Source organism: Diospyros lotus, chromosome 1, assembly GCF_014633365.1.
Source record: "Diospyros lotus cultivar Yz01 chromosome 1, ASM1463336v1, whole genome shotgun sequence".
NCBI lineage: Eukaryota > Viridiplantae > Streptophyta > Magnoliopsida > Ericales > Ebenaceae > Diospyros > Diospyros lotus.
The window spans coordinates 21,127,026-21,147,814 of record NC_068338.1 but is presented as its reverse complement, the minus strand read 5'-3'; the positions used below and the strand labels follow the sequence as shown (position 1 = coordinate 21,147,814).

The 20,789-nt window shown below is 37.3% G+C and overlaps 1 protein-coding gene across 2 annotated transcripts in view; it reads right to left on the bottom strand.

The window, feature by feature from the left end:
* The window catches only part of LOC127810408 (uncharacterized), a 122,538-nt gene that overhangs the window by 80,374 nt on the left and 21,375 nt on the right, over positions 1–20,789 (bottom strand). The window contains exons 10-20 of one of the 2 annotated variants that reach the window (XM_052349889.1): positions 13,907–13,994; positions 13,668–13,746; positions 13,393–13,501; positions 12,954–13,013; positions 12,650–12,768; positions 11,159–11,540; positions 10,898–11,082; positions 10,733–10,805; positions 2,560–2,716; positions 2,292–2,461; positions 1,842–2,189 (exon numbers count right to left, since the gene is read on the bottom strand). In XM_052349889.1, coding sequence (XP_052205849.1) covers positions 1,842–2,189; positions 2,292–2,461; positions 2,560–2,716; positions 10,733–10,805; positions 10,898–11,082; positions 11,159–11,540; positions 12,650–12,768; positions 12,954–13,013; positions 13,393–13,501; positions 13,668–13,746; positions 13,907–13,994 — 1,770 coding nt within the window. The remainder of the gene's footprint in view (positions 1–1,841; positions 2,190–2,291; positions 2,462–2,559; positions 2,717–10,732; positions 10,806–10,897; positions 11,083–11,158; positions 11,541–12,649; positions 12,769–12,953; positions 13,014–13,392; positions 13,502–13,667; positions 13,747–13,906; positions 13,995–20,789) is intronic. The other variant, XM_052349891.1, reaches the window with a different exon arrangement.

Below are 20,789 nucleotides of genomic sequence, written 5' to 3'. Positions count from 1 at the left end.
TTCAATAGGGGATTTTCCATGGACTATTAAGGGCCATCTAAGTTACTTTCCTACATGAGACATTGTGCCTTGGTGTCTTCAATGTTCATATATCATTGTTGATGTTCAATGATTTGGGTGATGGGTGGATGATATTAGGCTTCATGCTTCTTAAGTTTTGGCTTAGGGTTCATCGTTGGTCATACTACCCACAAGAGAGGGTTTCACAACATCTATGTAGACCTTGTAGCAAGCTATGTTAGTTTTGATTTTCTCTTGTACCTCTCCAATCCACCACCATGACTCATTTTTGGATTGGATTTTTTCTTTTTCTTCGACTCTTCTGAAACAATTTTCTGCAATGTTTCAAGGAATAGTTGCCATATGAATCTACATCGTATTAACCTTCCTTCTACAATCCAATCTTTTCCATCATACACTTTTCCCTCAAAGATAACTTATTTTCCACATCTTAAATCCCACTATTTGATTCTTCAATTGGAGAAGAGATTTCCTAATTACCAAATTTACTCAAAAGATCATTGTAAGTAATACTCATAGCAATTGTCTTCCATAAATGCCTCCAAGTTAAGATAAAACAATTGTCTTACATAAATGCCTCCAAGTTCAGTTAAAACAAGTACATTTACATACATTATTGACTTTCACATATAAACGGAAAAAAAAAAAAAAATTCCCAGCTTCAACCAGTGATTTTTGTCACAAAAATTGACTCCAACTTGGGCCATTAACTAAGTTGTACCCACCACCACAAGCTACATTAACCATGGTATGTACCTCTCAACAGAAGTATGGCTTGGATATTTTGAGAAGGAGATTGGCATGCTTGATTCCCTACCTATAGATACCCCTATAGATCCTAATGTTAAGCTTGTACTAGGATAGGGGGAGACATTAGAGGATCCTTTGCAATATAGGAGACTAATTGGGAAAGCTTAATTACCTCCCATTACATGATCCAACAACTCTTTTGTTGTTTGTGTGGTGAATCAGTTCTTAGACACTCCTTGTGATAGCCACTAGCATGCTTTAGTATGTGTCCTGATGTACATTAAGAGTGCTCTTCACAAAGGCTTCTTGTTTGAAAACAAAGGATACCAATAGATTGTTAGATATACAGATGCAGATTGGGCTAGTTGTCCCAAAGAGAGACGTTCTACCTCAGGCTATTGTGTCTTGGAAGAGTAAGAAACAAAATGTTGTGACTAGATCTAGTGCAGAAGTAGAGTATCAGAACATGGCTTTAGCCATATGTGAGTTGGTTTAGCTGAAGCAACTTCTTAAGGAGTTGAGATTTGGAGATTTAAGGTCTATGCAACTTATTTGTGATAATCAGACAACCCTTCTTATTACATCTAATCCAATCTTTCACGGGTAGGCTAAACACATAGAGATAAACTGTCACTTTGTGAGATAAAAGTTTATTTCTGGAGAAATTAGTACCTCTTTTGTTGGCTCTAATGACTAGCTAACTTATATTCTTATAAAGGCATAACGGGATTCACAGCTTGACTACATTTGTACCAAGCTAGACACATATGATGTATATGTTCCTGCTTGAGAGGGAGTATTAGCTTTATACTGTTGTACATGCTTAGCCTTGTACAAAGTTATTAGCTTTCCTAAGTGGTGCCTTGTAGAGTAGTATACATACCTAATACATGAATAAAATAATACACATTTTGTCTATTTTTAAAACATGAAGCAAGGCATGACAATGATCTTTTGGGAGAAAAAAGTAAACATATAACAAGCAAAAACAAGTTTGTTGCAAAAAGACAAAACACCCTAACAAATGACAGGTTTTGGCTTTCTGATGTGTCATCATGCTAATGAGTAACCTGGATCTCTGGAAGCAGTTGTTGGATGCTTGGGTCATGGCCACAATACATTGTTAATGATAGTAACCAGACAGTTCCAGCACAACGCTCCTCTTTTCTGTTACTGTACAAAAGACCATCAAATAGCTTTCTGGTGATGATATTTCTAACCACGATATGGCAACCTTCATGGACCTCAGGCTTTATAGAGTTATACATTGGCAGAGATGCAGATACATCTACCATTAGAAAGTTTGAACTCATGGAAAGGGAAGTATAGTTCGTTTTGAGAATCACATCAGCAGTGACAGGAATACCACCCCACAAAAATGAGAGAGCCTCTCCAGCAGCAAACAAGATGTCCTCAACCTGCAAACTCAATGTGCAAGAAATGGCAGTTTGTCAATGTTTATGAGAATTCTGCAAAATTCAATACACGATGACAAAGATAACCAAGAACTTTTAAACTACCTTTGATCGGGAAAGACTGAAGATCAAGTCAAGTGCAGTATTTACATGTGAAGTAGATGATTCCTTCACAGACATATGTCCCAGAGCGAGAACAATTTTTTGAATTGCATTCGTATCGTCACCTGATAGTAGTTTGCTCAACTTTTCACGCAAAGCATCCAAGATGGCACCTGCTAAATAAACAATAGGTGAATAGCATCATTGTTTCTTAATCAGTTGAATAACATCAGTATCAGTAATAAAAATTAGCTCATAACAGAAACTCAACTACTTCCACCTGAACAGGAGTGATGAAGAGGAGACAGTGGGGCACGTAATCCAATATGACCTATGGCTTCAATTGCAACAGAAGCCAATGTAGCAGCCTCGGAATTAACAACATCAACCAGGCACTTCAGGGTACTCTGAAGCAATGATTCTGAGACCTGCAAGACAATGAATAACTAAAAACATCTTGGCTGGAAAATTCAGATAAGGATTCATTACTCTAATCAATTGGCAAGATTCATAACCATGGAAGATCTAAAATGATTTCTTCCAAATCCAATCAACTTTTTCTACAAGGTTCAAACACAATGCTTTTAACGAGCACCTTGAACCAATACAGAGACTAAAATACGTCAGTATGCACCTCAAAGGAAAACGCCCATTTTTTTTTCCAGAGAAATAATAATATTCAGACCAAGCTCGGCCATGTGAAACTGGATTCCAAATGAAAGGTTAATCTAAGCTTATCCATGCAGTTATACACTAGTATAACAACAATATATCAAGTTGTGGGGTCAGCTACATGAATTCTAGCTCACTAATCATTTCTGTCTATGGCCATATCTCTTACAAGGCTTTAAAAACTCGTATCATATCTAAGACTTTCCCAACAAGTTTTTATTGGTCTTCCTTTACCTTTTGCTGAAGACTTTTTGCTTTCATCCACTCTCCTCAAAAGTCTCTATTGGCCATCTTCTCATGTGATTAAACCATCTTAATCATGTCTTAACACATCTTACTTTCAATAAGAGATACTCCGACCTTAATATGAATAACCTCATTTCTAATTCTATTTTTTCTTGTATGGTCACACATACATCATAACATCCCCATCTCTATAACACTTATCTTTTGCACCTGCTAGTGCTTTACAATGCAACATTTTGTACCATACAACAAATTTAGTCTTATAGCTATCTGATAGATTTTTCTTTTTAGCTTTAACAAAATTTTACAATCACATAGGACATACTTTTCAATATTAACCATACTGCCTAAATTCTATTGGTAACACCTTATTAACCTCCTTGTCTTTTTGGATGATTGATCCAAGATACCTGAACAGATCTTTTCTTGGATGACTTGATCTTCAAGTCTTACCAAAACATTATCCACACTTGTACTCAAAATATCAGTAGGCATCAAGTTGACAGGATTAATGTTGATACACAAGCATTCAGAAAATGAAATGGCCTTCCTAAACTTCCTTTGATTTTCTTTCATTTTGTCTAGCTCTATGTTCACCTAATAAAGACACCAATTTCTCTTTGTTTTGTCTTCCTCCACGTATATACATATAAATTCACATTCAGTTATATGTTGCCTCAATAGCAATCTTTCAATGAATGGACAACCAAACATTAAGAACCTATTCCACTTAAATTTAATGTTTTGCAAACTAAAAAGGGCACATTATTTGAAGATGATATTGTCCTTATGGCTGGGATAAAGAAGGTATGATAATAAACTTAAATTATGGATGAACACCTTAAAATCCAAAGGTTTTAAATTAAGTAGATAGAAAACTAAGTACAAGAAATGAAAGTTCAGTAAAAATACAAGTGTATGAAATGATTGTCAAACATGGAGATCAACTTATCCCCCTCCCCCCAACCCCCCCCCCCCCCCCCCCCCCCCCTCCCCCCTCCCCCCCAAAAAAAAAATCAATTTCAATATCTTGGATCAATTGTTAGAAAAGAGAAGGGAAGATTTTAGAGGATGCTACGCATAGAATAAAGTTGAGATGGTTAAAGTGGAGAGATGGGTCTACTTTTCTATGCAATTATAAAATCCCTTCATAGCTAAAAGGAAAGTTTTATTGTACCACTACATAACCATCTTTGTTGTATGGCTAATGTTGGGCAATAAAGCGCCAACATGTGCAAACTATGAGCATAGCTGAGATAAGAATGTTATAGTTGATGTGTGGCCATACAAGATGAGACAAAAATAAGAAATGAGATCATATGTAGCAAAAGGGAGAGGAAACCAGAGAAAACTTGGTAGAAAACTCTTAGACATGATATAGGATATAATGGACTCATAGAAAATATGGTAATAAATAAAGATGGTCAGATATCTAAAATTCATATAGTCGATCACACCTAGTAAGACTAAGGCCGATTGTTGTTGTTATTAGGTAGGAAGGGTAGAAAGCTAACTCAAGACTACCCGGTTAAGGAACATGGAGGGGCATGGAACATCGTGTTTTGCCTGTTGGTACACATGGACAACCTCATACCCTGTTAGCAAAGTCACCCCCCCCCCCCCCCCAAAAAAAAAAAAAAAAAGAAAAATCCCACTTAAAGCCGTGAAGCTTATGGTGTGAAACCAAACAAAAATTATTTGAATTCTATTTAGTTTTTATTAGTATCATTTCATAAGTAAATACTAAACGATTAAGTGGAAACATTGCATACCTATTACAATCCTATAGTTTCTGATGGTTGTTAATAAAAGATGAAGGATAGAACCAACAAGATCGTGGGAAATGGCCTTAACAAGTTAAGGTTCAACCAAGGCAAGATTTTTTAATTTAAAATTTTTTCCTAAATGATAGGTAAATATGCAATATATTTTATATACAAATGCAAAACTAGTATTTGTATAGATTTGAGAGCAGATCTAGATCTGTGAGATCCAATCCATGAGATCTTATCGAATTCAAATGGATTTGGATGAGATCATTGTTGAAGCATATACCGAATAAGTGGTTGATTTCCTTTTAATTGTTGATGAGTTATATTTGTATAGGCTGTTATATTGTTATGTTTTCTGTACTGTTAGTTTATATTTCAACTTGCTATATAAACCCGAGCAACGCTGTCATTTGTAGGTTTTAATTCATTTTCAATAATTGAAAGTTTCTCTCTCTTGCATTTCATTTCTTTCTCTCGAATTTGATTTCTTTCCGTATCCAAGTTTCATTATATGGTATCGAGCCTCTATAGCTCTACTTCGATGGCATTTAATTCGACTGTTAGTTCTTCTTCTCCACCACCTCAATCTTCCTCCTCTCTGTCGTCTGCATCGCAATATGACTTTGCAGCGACAGCCAAAGCCTTTAGTTTCATTCCATTTAAGCTCGACTCCAACAATTACATCTTCTGCAAGGCTCAGATTCCTTGGACAGTTAGAGCCTTCCATCTCACATCCTTTCTTAACAAGTCGACGTCTCCAATGAAGTATGTGCAAGATCCAGAAGAAGGAGAAGCTGGATCTCAAATCAAAAATCCGGAATATCTGAATTGGCTCAGATCAGATCAACTACTCCTAGGTTGGTTGTTCTCCACCATTGACAAGGATCTTCTTGCGTAGGTGATTCATTGCGAATCATCTGCTGAGGTATGGAATTCACTAGAAAGTCTTTACTCAAGGCAAACTACAAAATATAGCTAAGTCTTTTCAACTAAAACAACAATTACGAGCAGTCAAAAAAGAATCACTCTCAGTGAATGATTATATACTAAAGATAAAAACTATTGGTCATGCTTTAGCAGTGATTGGTGAACCATTGAATGATAAGGAAGTTCTACTTGCTATTTTAAACAGCTTGGATTAAGAGTATGAAACTGTTGTTAGTTTGATTACATATCAGATGGATGATATTGATTTAGAAAAAGTACAGTATCTATTGTTGATGCATGAACAAAGAATTAGTGCTAAGAATCTGCTGATATCATCTGGTCAGTTTGAATCGATTATGACTTCTCCTATGTCAACAAATGTAGCTTCAAGAAATGCTGGTAATTTCAATAACACTAATGATAATGATAATAAAGGAGGTTATCCATCTAGAGGTGGTGGTTATGGTGGTCATGGCAATCGAGGTGGTGGTAGAGGTCGAGGTAGAGCCTTTGGTCGAAGGTTTTACTGCCAATTATGTGGCAAACCAAGACACTTTGCTGATAGATGTTATCACTAATATGACAAAAAATTTCAGAGACCTAATTTGAATAAAAACTTTAACAGATCCAATGGATTTGTTCAGAATGATCCCAGAGCTTAAATGACTTCCCTTAGTGAGTCTAATGGATCTTACATGAATGAGATAGGTTCAGTCCAAGGAGCTTCCTATGGCAATTTTTCTTTACCTGAAAATCTACCTCAGTCTTCTTTGGTAGATCCTTAGTGATTCGTTGATTCTAGTTCTACGAATCACATTACATCACAACTTAACAATCTCTCACTACATGCTCCTTACAATGGTGCAGACAAAGTAATTGTTGGAAATGATAAGAATTTACCAATCTCTAATATTGGGATTAGTCATGTTTACACAACTCATCCTAGATCAGTTCTCTCTCTTCCTAACATTCTTCATATACCAAGCATAACTAAAAATTTACTAGGTGTGTCACAGTTTACTCATGATCAAAATGTTGTTGTTGAATTTTATGCTGATTCTTGTTTGATAAAGGACAAGAATTCAGGACATGTGTTACTCTGGGGACAACTTAAGGATAGACTTTATCAATGGATTCCAACATTTGCTCATGCTGCTTCCAGCTCTTCTGTTCATCCTATCAAGCAGCCTATCCAACCTTTTTCTTCCAAACCTGTTTTATATTTGAACCAAAACAATAGACAGCATTTGTCTATGAATACTTGTAATAAACAGTCTCCATTTGGTCATGGACTGTTAGTTAGTGCTAATGTAACTCAAAGTCAGAATGTTTGTCAACAATGGCATGCTTGGTTAGGGCATCCCTCATCTAATGTACTGAAAAGTGTCTTGAATAAAATTCAAATTCCTTTTTCAAAGTCTGAAATTTCTTTCTGTGACTCTTGTAAAATGGAAAAATTGCATCAGCTTCCTTTTGCTGATTGTCCAATCAAATGCACAAAACCTTTGGAGTTGATATACTTTGATCTATGGGGACCCTCACCAGTTGTGTCAATTGAAGGATATAGATACTATATCATATTTGTGGATGCCTATACACGTTACACTTGGCTATATCCCTTGAAACTTAAATCCGATAGTCTCTCTACTTTTATTGTTTTTCACAAATTTGTTGAACTTCAGTTTCAAGCTAAACTGAAATCCATTCAAACCGACAATGGGAGAGACTTTAAAGCCTTTTTACCCTATCTTTCTAGCCATGGGATACAACCTCGTTTCACACCTCCTTAAACTCATCAACAAAATGGGGTTGTCGAAAGGAAACATAGACATATCGCAGAAATGGGTCTAACTCTATTAGCTCATGCAAACATGCATTTGAAATTTTGGGTAGAGGCTTTTCTCACTGTTGTTCACAATATCAATTTGTTGCCTGCCACTCATCTCAAGTTAACTACTCCATTTGATCTTCTATACCATCGGCCACCTAATTACCTATATCTTCAACCTTTTGGATGTGTTTGTTTTCCTTATCTTAGACCCTACAACAGGCACAAATTTGATTTTCATTCTACAAAATGTGTATTCGTTGGATATAGCCAAACTCAAGCTAGTTACAAGTGTTTGCATCCATCGGGTAAAGTGCATGTATCGAGACACATTCATTCCATCCAAGTGAGTTTCCATTTGCTGTTCTATTTCCTTCTCAATCATGTAATTCAGACATTGTTCGGATGTCAACTAATGGGTTATCAACCTCTTACTTCCAATTTTTTCCTTCTCATTGTTCCCAGGTAACACCTCCCTTAGCTCCTGTCAAAAATTCTTCAAGTTCTTCTTTTGTTCAGCATTCTCGTCCTATATCTTCTCCACCTCCATTTGTTCCTTTATCTCGTTCTTTATCTTCTGCACCTACACAACCTGTTCCTAAACCTATTCCTGCACCAGACCCTTCTATTCATCCAATGATTACAAGATCTGAGTCTAAACAGTTAGTGACCTCTTCACCTCACGCCTTAGTAAGCTCTTCAGAACCAAACTTAGTTCGTGAAGCTCTTTTAGACTCACAGTGGGATAAAGCCATGGAAGAGGAACTTTCAGTTTTGCAACGTACACATGCATGGGATCTTGTTCCTTCTTCTGTTAATATGAATTTAATTAGTTGTAAATGGGTTTTCTAGGTCAAGTATAACTTTGATGGGACTGTCCTTAGACATAAAGCCAGACTAGTTGCAAAAGGCTTTCTTCAAAATCCAGGTATAGATTATGCTAACACCTTTAATCCTGTAGTGAAAGCTCCTACCATTCATGTTCTTTTCTCCCTAACAGTATCTTTTGGTTGGGAGATTCAACAAGTTGACATCAATAATGCCTTTTTGAGTGGGGATCTAACAAAAGATGTTTTTATGACTCAACCTAAGGGTTTTGTTGATTCTAAGTTTCCCACACGTTTGCAAACTAAGAAAGTCTCTCTATGGACTTAAACAGGCTCCTCAAGTCTGGTATACAAAGTTACGAATTGCTTTACAGAGCTAGGGTTTCTCTAAAGCCACTTCGGATGCTTCATTATTCATCAAACGCACTATTAAATTTGTGTTGTTTATCTTAGTCTATGTTGATGAGATTTTATTAACTGGTTCTGATCCTACTTCATTGAAGTCTTGTATTCATGAGCATTTTGCTCTTAAGACTCTTGGACCAGTTAGTTATTTTTTGGGTTTTAAAGCCTATAGAAATTCCAATGGTTTATACTTGACCCAGTCCAAATACACAATGGATTTGCTAAAGAAAACTGCTATGCAGGATTGTAAACCCTGCTCTACACCTATGGCGTCGGGTGTTTCTTTAACTGATAAGGGTGATTTGTTTGCTAATCCTTCTTTGTATTGTACTATGATTGGCTCTTTGCAATACTTGACTTATACAAGACCGACATAACATTCATGGTTAATAAACTGACCCAATTTTTGTCTGCTCCTAGATTACAACATTGGTCAGCTTGTAAGAGATTATTGAGGTATCTTAAGGGAACTGTTGGTCTAGGATTGTTGTTCTCCTCATCTTCTAAGGATATGTCTCTAACCGTTTATACATATGCAAATCATGTTGGCTGCAAGATTACAAGGAGGTCAACTAGTGGCTTTTGTATATATTTGACTACAAATTTAGTCATGTGGGGTTCTAAGAAGCAATCTGTGGTAGCTCAATCGGTGGGAGAAGCTGAATATCGAGATGTGGCTCTAGGTGTTACTGAACTTTTGTGGCTTCAATCTTTACTTTCTAAATTGGGTTATGCATGCTCAACCACATCTATTGTGTGGAGTGATAATTTGGCTGCTAAAAGCATGACAGAGAATCTTGTTTTTCATTCTCGAACAAAACATATAGAGATTGATGTTCATTTTGTGAGAGAGAAGGTTGAAAGTGGTGAAATTGAGATTCGGTATGTGCCTACTACTCATCACGTTGTTGATATTCTCACCAAGGGACTGTCAAGACATTGATTTCTATTCCTTTGCAAGAAGCTTGCTTTGGCTTGATCTCCTACACAACACAATCCTAAGTCTACTGTCAATATTTCAGAAATAGCTCACTCCAAGGAGTTTGATTTGAGGGGGAATGTTGAAGCATATACCGAATAAGTGGCTGATTTCATTTTAATTGTTGATGAGTTATATTTGTATAGGCTGTTATATTGTTATGTTTTCTGTGCTGTTAGTTAATATTTCAGCTTGCTATATAAACCCAAGCAATGCTATCATTTGTAGGTTTTGATTCATTTTCAATAATGGAAAGTTTCTCTCTCTTGCATTTCATTTCTTTCTCTTGGATTTGATTTCTTTCCGTATCCAAGTTTCATTACAATCATTACTTCAATAGATCCGCACACAATCAAATCCGGGTCGAATCTGGTCCAGATTAGGACCATATATATTCCTAAGCCAAGCACAATAAAAAAGAAAGATGAACCTACTACGTAAAATATAAGGTAAATTCCACCGGCCCTTTTGTTTGGGCCATTTTTACAAGCACTCCATGTGTTTTTAGTATTTTGGACCTCTATGTTTTATTATTTTTTCCCCTCAAAACAACTCCTTCCAATAAGTGAAAAAACTGTTTATCTTGCAAAGTGTGTTTAAAAAGTAGAACATAGGAGTGTTTGAAAAAATGGCCCAGACCACAGAGGGTCTAGGCGGAATCTACCTTAAAATATATTTACATGCACTTCAAGTAGTTAGAAAAACATTAATTGGGGTAATGCATATGCCACATACATGTTACAGGTAGGACAGAATGCATAGAATAGAAAGCCTAAACTTAAGCTTACAGTAGGAGTCCTTGTCATGCAATCTGCAGCTACATATCCTAGTGCACATAGCACTCCATGCTGTGTTTCAAACCTAATAATATATTAAAAAACTGTATGGTAAGAAACATAAGAATAGAAACATCAAAGTAGATTGCAAAAACTACTAGGAAAAATAGGGCAAACCTTGGCTTGCGGGTTCCATCTATTGAAGAAATCAGTTCATTTATAAGTGTGGTCAAAGCAGAGACATCAAGAGCATGAGAAGCAATTCCTAATAGGCGTGCTACAGATTCACGAGTATCAAGGTCCATGTGACCCAGTAATTGCATTAACCATGAAATTTTCACAGCATATCTTGATGCTATCATCTATAGATGAAAATTATTTGTCAGCAAACTATGGGTAAACAATCCAAGGAAAAAGAAAAAGAGTCCCTGAAATAACCTCTGCAAAATGAGATCCAATTGTAATTAGTGCCTTCGATGCACATGAATGCAACTCATTAGTCCCTTCATATGCCATAGCATGCTCCAGCAGCAAACACATATTTTCCACTGAATGCCAATATTCACCAATTCTTTCTTCTGTCTTATATTCTTCAACTTCTTCCTCAAAGCACCTTAACAAAAATTTGACCATAACAACAAATGTTTTTGATGGGAAAAGAAGTTTAACTCCCCTTATTTCAGTAGAATCTATCAATGCTGGCTGTTGTTTAAGAATATAATCAAACATATCTCCAAGTTTTGGGTACTTAAGATTGGAAGAGTCACCAACAGCTCCCCTTTGATCTTTACCAAGAAATAAACCTTCAAGTGACATTTCCCTACAGAGAAAGCAACATAATCATTGTCCAAAGAATACAACAAATTCATGAGCACTAACCAAATTATGGCACTTCACTGATTAAATAAGATTCAGAGTACATCATAGTGACTTGCACAACACAGTGCATCGCTGTTTAATTGATCCCCCACCACCCTCTCCTGGGGGTAGGCTTGCAAGTTACTTTTGGAACATATTTCTATAAATAATTAGACACCCAGAAAAAATAATACAAAACAGTCTAAATTTTCTTCAAAAAACACATCTCAGTTCATTATATTAGAATTTTTTTACACTACTAAGAGAATATTTGAGGAAATGTAACATAAAGAGATCAACTTGGATAGCAAAATTCACAGTTTATGAGGTCCACCATGTCTAGGTACAACCATAAATTCACATATCACTAATAGAATTTTATGATATCACATGTCAGTCAGACTCGTCTTGTCTTTGTTTATTTTTAATTCTTGTAGCTAGTCCCTTTCAGAAATCACCATCAGATATTCTGATTTTACAGAAATAAAGGGATATCACACTTGTAAACCAACCATGTCACAGGATGTCAGTCCTCTGATTACATTGGTGTGGAGAATTTTCAAATTCAAGGATTCTACTTGTACATCTTAGCTACTTCACTCCATGAAGTCAGAGATCGGAACTAAGGCAGGCAAAGAAGAATGCTGTCTCTGCTTCCTAATTGTGCCTGAAAACTATTTAGTGGCCCACAACCTTATAACGTAAAAGATACCAATTTTAATGAAATCAAGCAGCATCTATTTAGCAACTTTAAATTCTTGGGAAATAGTTGATAACCATAGTTTTCAGGCAAGTTGCCTGGAAAAATTTCACAAATAACCTTTAAGATCAACTACGACTTCAAGGCAATTAAGAAACCACTCAAATCAAATCTGCAAATGTGACTCAGGTACCGATGCAAATACGTGAAAAGGTGTCTTTCTCTTTCTATTCCCACCAGGTGATTGGCATAGGAACTTTAAGTTACAGAACAAACTCTTACTATTCCTATTCCTGCTCTTGTATGACTACAACAACTATTAATATGATTATTGGTACACATAAATCATGGTATCAGAATGGTTAGGCTACCTTATATCCATCTTAGGATCTGCAGCACCAAGCATACAAATGAATCGGCTTGGACAGTGCTGCAAGTTGAACAATGATGTTGCCCATCTGACAGCACAAAAACGAACTTCACCTTGTTCCTTGCAAGCAGAAAAAAAAGTAAAGTTCATTGGAAGAGAAAAAATTAACAGTGAAACTAGAAATGCAAAGAGCAAATTAGTGGAAACACCATCATCCCAACATTATTAAGAAAAAAGAAAAGATGAAAAGGCAGCCCAGTTAAACAACAGATATAAAAACGGACCAGCCCATAACTGAATCATACCACTTGACAATTTATCAGCAGAAGTGCTTCCAAATCATTTAAGACAGTTGTGGGTGCATCCTGTTATGAAGGCAAAAATCAATTGTAAAAAAGTCAATACATAAAAGAGAATTAAACAAGGAATACCATCAATGCACTCACACAATAATGTCTAAGAAGAATAAATAATGACGTATATGTCTATTGAGAGTGCAAAAAATAATATAAAAGATAAAGTTGACTTTCCAGCTAACAGCTTAAGCTTTTAGAATGGATGGTGGTTAACAATTTAACGTCAAAGGATGACAAATGCAACCAGGTCAGACGTGAAAATTTTACTTGTTTCCAATTAATTTAACTTGCATAATCATATACTCACACAACAAATAATGTGGAATCAATATAATCAGAAAATAATTAAAAGATATCTCTTAAACCAAGATGGACAGAACTGACACACCCTGTATGCAAGAGCAAGGGAGTTTGTTGCCTCTTGGATGGTTAGACGAAGAAAGGGAGCCTCTGATTTCAGAGCATTAAAAAACCGAATAGCCATATCAATTTTCTCCCTGATAGGAACACAGTTCATCAGATTATTCTGCCAATAGGATAAAGGACGCGACAGGATGCAGCTAGAGAGAGAGAGAGAGAAGAGGGGGGTGGGGGGGGGAGCTTTTATAAGAAAAAATAAAGAAGTGGGGAACAGAAAACAGCAAAGAGTAAGGGAGAAAGTACCTGAAAAGTTGAGGCATGCGCTGTGCAAGCAATCCAATTGCCTGATAGGCAAAACTCTTGGTGTCCCTAGCAATAGCATCTGAATGAATATAACATATTGATCCACATAATTATTTCTATCAACTTCTAGCAAAATAGAGAAAGCACCATAGACAAATAAAAGTAACTATTTTTTTTTTTTTTTTGTGCTAGGTAGACAAGTAAAAGTTCAAAAAGTACAAATTGCTTCAGAAGTAGACCTGATTCCGAAGTTGAATAACCATCAAGGGACTTAAGAATTCCATTCAATATAACAGGACCCATAAGCTTAAGCTGATCCAGTCTTGTCTGCATACAAGATAATAGCCAAGTAACCATTATAGAGAGATTTTTATCCAATTTGTCAGACTTGAAGGGAGAAATTTTGGGGGCAGAGGGGAAAATTCATGAGTCATGGATTGCAAATATTAAAGAACATTAGATAATATATGTGAAAGTTGGGAAACTAACCTTCCCCATATTATAGGGAAGCGAATGCCAGATAGTGAAGAGGTAATTATGACATTATCCACCACAAATATGAGTAGCAACTTCAGATTTTGCAGTCAAAGATGTACTTCCAGCATAACGATAGGGAAAAGGAACAAAGTGGACGTTCTAAGGTAATAAAACTATCCACCATAATTTAATTCAATAGAAACTCCATGGCTACAAACTGTGGACACTTCTAAAGAGGTTTCACATCCTTGTAGTAACAATCCAGAAACTAGAGATCATCAGCCAATCCCAGCGCGTGTCAGAAACAAATCTAGAAGTGTCCTATTTTATCATTTTTTTCCTTCTTAAAACTGTACGCCATTCAAACACTAAGGAAACACATGCATTCATTGGTTAACACATGTTTAATGATAATCTAACTTTGCATCAACCTACTGCGTCACTAGGATTCAACAAAAAGACATAAGTCAAACTATGACTATTAGCTCCAGAAAGAAGACAAAAGAAAAAATAAGGTCAATCTATAGCTATTATTGAGCCACGCAAAGGTAACACCGGCATCTATGGGTAAAATATCAGTATATTTCATTTAGTTTAGGTCAAATCACTACAAGCATACAAAATGGACAAACTCTGAAGATAGACACTCTACCTATTTGACTGTAGATTCACAGTTGTTACAAACCATAGAAGCCTTAAGAACTCATGTACAAGGCCATTCCTCATTCCTGAACATAAGTAGACAGGTAGACTTGTTAAGTACTTGAGGACACATGCTTAGATTTGGAGTTGAGTTTAACAAATTCTGCAATTATCAAGGAATTGTCACGCATCGCATAGTTCCAGGTTCACTTCAACAAAATGGAGTGGCATAAAAGATGAACATGTAGCAATATTTTATTGATAAGAGTATATGTTAGTCATATTCTTCTTTCCTCTTTTATCCTTTTCTTCATGTTGTTCTCTTCCTCTATAACTTTTCAGTCTTTCTTATCTTTTCATGGAATTATTCATCAAATCTCATGTCCATATACTCCACAACAAAATAGAGAGGCATAGCATAAAAATTGCCATCTCATTAACATGGCTCGTACTCTTTTGGTACATATGCAAGTTCCCTTTCTTTTTCGAGATGTTGCAATCTTAACTTGCTATTATCTGATTCATCAAATGCCCTCTACTGTTCTTCATGGTGCTATTCCTCAAGCACTTATTTTTCCTCAAGAGACTTTGTATCCCATTCCACTTTGCATTTTTTGTTCCACTTGTTTTGTGCATCTCCTTTCACTAGGTCGAGATAAATTGTTGTCACAACCCTAGCGGAGTAGTATGCAACATTGTAAAATGTAGGGCCTCAATGAGGAAATAAAGGAGTTTATAGAAAAGTTGTAAACGGTTAAGCTGTCGGGTAGTTAGAAGTCAGTTGAGGCAACTAGAGGTCCTATAAAACATGGACCTACGACACTTTGAGGGTTATCTTGAAAGTGAATAATCAATTACTCTCTCTCTTGATTCTCTCTTTCTCTCTTCTATCTTTCTACTCTCTTTCTTGCTATCAGTTCCTACGTTCCTATCTTACCAAATTGCAAGCCCTAATTCAAGGGCTTGACAAAATGGTATCAAAGCCGGTCGGTCTGACGGTGGGTAGTAGTGATAGTAGCGAAAGGAACAAGCGCGGCCCAGTACGATCGAGGATCACAAAGCAATGGCCGAAGGAACACGCTTGAGGCAACTAGAGGTAAGATTGGAAACCATGGAATTATGAGTGAATAACACCTAGGAGGTACTACGCCAAACAAGGGAACCAGTGTTTGGAGGCGTATTTCAGGTGTATGTGCTTCAACCACCCCAATGTCATGACCCAAGGGTAATTAGAAGGGCAATAATGTAATTAGTTACCTTAGTTTGTTAAGAGCTATTTATGTTATTCTGTTACAACACATGGGGCTGTTATTCTAGATGTTTCTCTCAGTTGTATAGCCTATAAAAAAGCTCGAGTATGTAAAGAAGAGTATGCTTGAATTGAATGAATTCTTAATTCTCATTTCTCTCTAAGACTTCTCTCCATATCTCCCTTTCTTTCTCTCGTTTCCCCCTAAATCTTCTTCTCTATACTATTCTCCCTTAATTCCCTCCCTCAACTCCTTTTGATTCCTCTTTTAACCTATCACGAACCCTAAGTTTGTGACAAATGGTATCAGAGCAGTCGTCCTCGACTGTGAGTTCGGAAATTCAATAGTGTCCGATCCGATTTGGAGGTAATCCAACTAGAATCGAAGCAGAGCTGGTAGATCGCGACAGAGGTAGGCAATTTATGGAAGTGGTCAGAGTGTCGGAATTCGGGTGGCTTGGAAGCTACGGGTAAGGTGAGTCAGCGAAACGAGACTGCCGATCCACAGAAGGTAGTGCGATCAAAGCGAATCCCTTGGAAGGCAGTGCTAGAGTCGATCTCCTAGCCGCAACTATGACTGTTGATTCAACAGAAGCTATCAAGCAGTGTGCGTAGACGATTTTGAAGGAGAAAACCAGTTGAATCTCGAAATTTAATTCCAACGCACAAGGAGGGAATTGGTGCTGCAGGTTCGGCTGTGAGATATGAGATACAATACTGCTCTTTTGACAATTGAAAGGCGAAGAGCCCCGGCCAATTCTGTGAACATCCTTAGCCTTCAATTCCAACGGCTTGTGTAAATTACAGCTGCCCTAGTGGTTGGATCCAAGTCGTTGTGTAATAAAGGCAAACAAACCTAGGCGATGGACCTCAGCCACTGCTTCATAAGTTTCGATCACTTCACGGTCAGCAATTCAAGACATGAATTTTGGCGTGATTAAGGTCCAAATTGTGAGGGCGGTGCAGGCATTGTCCGACAGTGCTTCCAATGACTACAGAGCAGTCCTTAACCTTCGATTTCTTTTGTTTGTGCAAGTCTGACTGTCCTAGGGCGGAATTCAGTGAATGATTCGTCGAAATTGAAGGCAGTTCTAAGCCGATGGTTATCAGCTATTGCATGGTGACTTAAGTGAAACCTATAGGTTGAATTTAGCTGAGATTTTTAGTGATTCAGAGCAGTAGAGTTGATTAATTTGACAGCAGGCAATTCATAGCAGTGATTCAGTGAAACGGATTCAAGGTTACTAAATTGAGAGGAGATCAATTCTTAATTAGGCTGAGCATAGCAGCTATTTTGGAGTCAATTGATTTTCTGGAGGCTGTAACAAAACTGATCGAACTCGCAGGAAGTACCTGTCATGATCCTAGGGCTTAACCTAGGATCAGTTTGGGAATCGGATGAATCCGATGCAGCTACGGCCAAGAATAGAAAAAAATTAAGGAGGAATTTGAGAGAATGAGGGATAGATTAGAAGAACAGAAAAGAGGGAGATGAAGTTCAAGAAAGGGGAGAGAATTTGGAAGAGGAGAAAAACAGATTTCAATTCATTAATTTCTTGGATAACAAAACAAACCAGTACAACAATCTTTTATAGGCATATTTGCCTTCTAACAGCCTAGCACATGCTCCCATGTGCTTCTAACCACTTGCTAAAATATCCCTAACAAGCTATTCTATCTTATTACAATAATACCATTTTATTGCTCATAGGGTCATGACAGTACCCTAGGCTTCTGGTTCGACTTGTGGAGGAGAAGCGAAAGGTTTGACTGCGAAGGCGGAGCAGCAGTTGATTCGCTGCTGTGTTCAAGCTGCTGCAGTCGCAGTTTAGGAAGGCGACCTCAGCAATTATCGAAACAGATTGACCGGTGATTTGGGAGATTCCGATTAGAAGTCCGACAACGCATATCAGCAAATCAGTGAAGAAAATTCCACAGGTAGTGATTCCAATCGAAATTCTAAGCTGTAAGTAAGGGGAAACAAGAGGCAGATTTCAACTGTGAATTATTGTTAACTTGTTTCGAATTACCTTGGCTATTAAATTGTGTTCAGGCGATTACAGTTTAGAACCGACTAGTTCACAGAAGGGTGTGGATTCGTCATGTATAAAACTCCTGCTACTTGGACTTCGAAGTATATTGTTTATGAAAAATCGGCCATGGAAAGCAAAGTAAGCATGAGGCAATTGGAGCCTTAATGGCAGCAGAAGAAGGCTGCAATTTCAGCTGGAAACAATAGGAAACACGAGAAGGGGATCAGCCAATTGGACAAGGGAACAAGAAGTGTGGTACATGAATCGAGCAAGGAATTCAGCTGGATGCTACATGAACAATTGCAGAAGTTTGCATAATACTTACTAAGAAGTATTGTTACAGTTTTTCGACTGAATTCTTCAAGGATTATCAAAGTCTTAACAAAGAGGACTTCCTTAAAATGGAGCAGCCGAAGGAGAAAGCAATAAGTCGAGAAGCGGATTCACTGCCTATTTCCAATGTGGAGTGGAAGAAGTATACCGATTTTAGCAGAATTATCAAGGAGGAATGCGACATTAGTGATCATATTGGTGGTGAATGGCATTATCCAAAGGGAATCTGTGATGAACAGATTGATAGGGCAGCAAAGGCAAAGGAACAATCTGAAATTGTTGAAAAAGAAGTTCATATGGAGGGAAATTCCAGCAAACACAAGGAAGAAGGAGTTGCTGAATTGTTTACATGTAATCTGGAGATTCCGACTGAAACTTCAGTCAATATTAAGGAAGTTGGCGCTGAAAATGAAGCGAACAAGTCAATGGAAACTCAGGATTCTAAAGATGAAAGAAGATTGGATGAGGAGATTGGGGTAGACCACACTTTACAAGAGCAAGAAGCTGATAATCCCGATGATGCACAGCCTAATCTAGCTGTAAAATCATGTTAGGGAAGAAGGTTAAGTTGCAGTAGCTCCTAATGCTAATGCTCACAAACAGCCTTGGTATGAGTATCCAAGGCAAATCTGCAATCCTCCATTGCTGCATTTCAAGAATGTTGTTGATATCTTTCAATGCGCAGCTATGGTGCACAGGAACAATTGTTGTTGGTATTGAACTTGAACTCTATCAAGTTGCTCCTATTGAAGTTCTAGGCTAAATTACAACTCGGATTGATCTTGGACACTTAAGAACGAAGAAGAAGAAAAGGCCTAGAAGGAAAAAGAAAGAAAGAAAGAAAAATCAGATAGAGAATGCGGAAATTGGATGAATAAGAACGGCTCAACGCAATAAGTTTCTTGGGGACAAAAAACCTTTCAAGGAGAGGGGATTGTCATGACCTAATGGTAACTAGAAGGGCAATAACCTTAATTTGTTAGAAGCTATTTATGTTATTCTATTACAACACATGGGGTTGTTATTCCAGATGTTTCTCTCAGTTGTATAGCCTATAAATAGGCTCAAGTATGTAGAGAAGAGTATGCTTGAATTGAATGAATTCTTAATTCTCATTTCTCTCTAGGACTTCTCTCCATATCTCCCTCTCTTTCTCTCGTTCCCTCCTAAATCTTCTTCTCTATACTGTTCTCCTTTAATTCCCTCCCTCAATTCCTTCCAATTCCTCTTTTAACCTAGGGTTCATGACACCCAAGAGTTGGAATAAGTGGCTACCATTAGCACAATGGTGGTATAATTCCACTTATCACAGTGCCATTAGAAGAAGTCCCTTCGAAGCTATGTTTGGATATAAACCTACATTACTGCCTACACTATCAGGGTCTCAACCTACTATGGCTGATGTGGAGCATTACTTCCAACAGAGACAACAGCTATTAGAAATCCTAAAAAGAGAATTAGCTATTGCTCGTAACAGAATGAAATAGCAGCGGACAAAAGACACAGTGAGAGGATTTTTGAGGTAGGAGATAGGGTTTACCTCAAGGTAAGGAGGTTTTTAAAGCAACCCTATACGTCCCTACTAGTCTCTAAACTAAGTCCAAAGTATTTTGGACCTTATCAAATTAAGGCCAAGGTAGGTCCAATGGCATAGAGGTTGCAGCTACCGGAAGGAGTGAACCAACATCTTGTATTCCATGTATCTTTGCTAAAAAGAGCAAAAGGAGTGGTTGTATCTGTTGGACAGGACCTACCATCCAGTGAAGAAAAGGAAGAGGAGATAATTGAACCTTGAGCAGTGTTGGAGAAACGGGTACAATACCAAGGGTAACTACCTCTAGTTCAAGTGAGGGTGCAATGGTCTCATTTACCACCGGAAAACACCATGTGGGAGTATCTCCCGGATCTACTGAAGCAGTTTCCTCGAGTTGTAGGCCTTCTTTGAAATTCTTGGGGACAAGAATGATTTGAGGGGGCGAGGATTTGTCACGACCCTAGTGGAGTAGTATGTAATATTGTAAAATGTAGGGCCTAAATGAGGAAATAAAGGAGTTAACAGAAAAGCTATAAACAGTTAAGCCGTCGGGTAGTTAGAAGTCAATTGAGGTAGCTAGAGGTCCTATAAAACATGGACCTACGGCACTTTGAGGGTTATCTTGGAAGTGAATAATCAATTACTCTTCTCTCTTGATTCTCTCTTTCTCTCTTCTATCTTTTTGTTCTCTTCTTTCTATCGGTTCTTACATTCCTATCTTACCAAATTGCAAGCCCTAATTCAAGGGCCACCTTGATCTCTTAGATATGTATTCTTGGGATACTCATGTCTTCAAAACGGATATAAATGTTTCTTGTCGTGTACCTAGGGTTTAGCCTAGGATTGGATTGGCA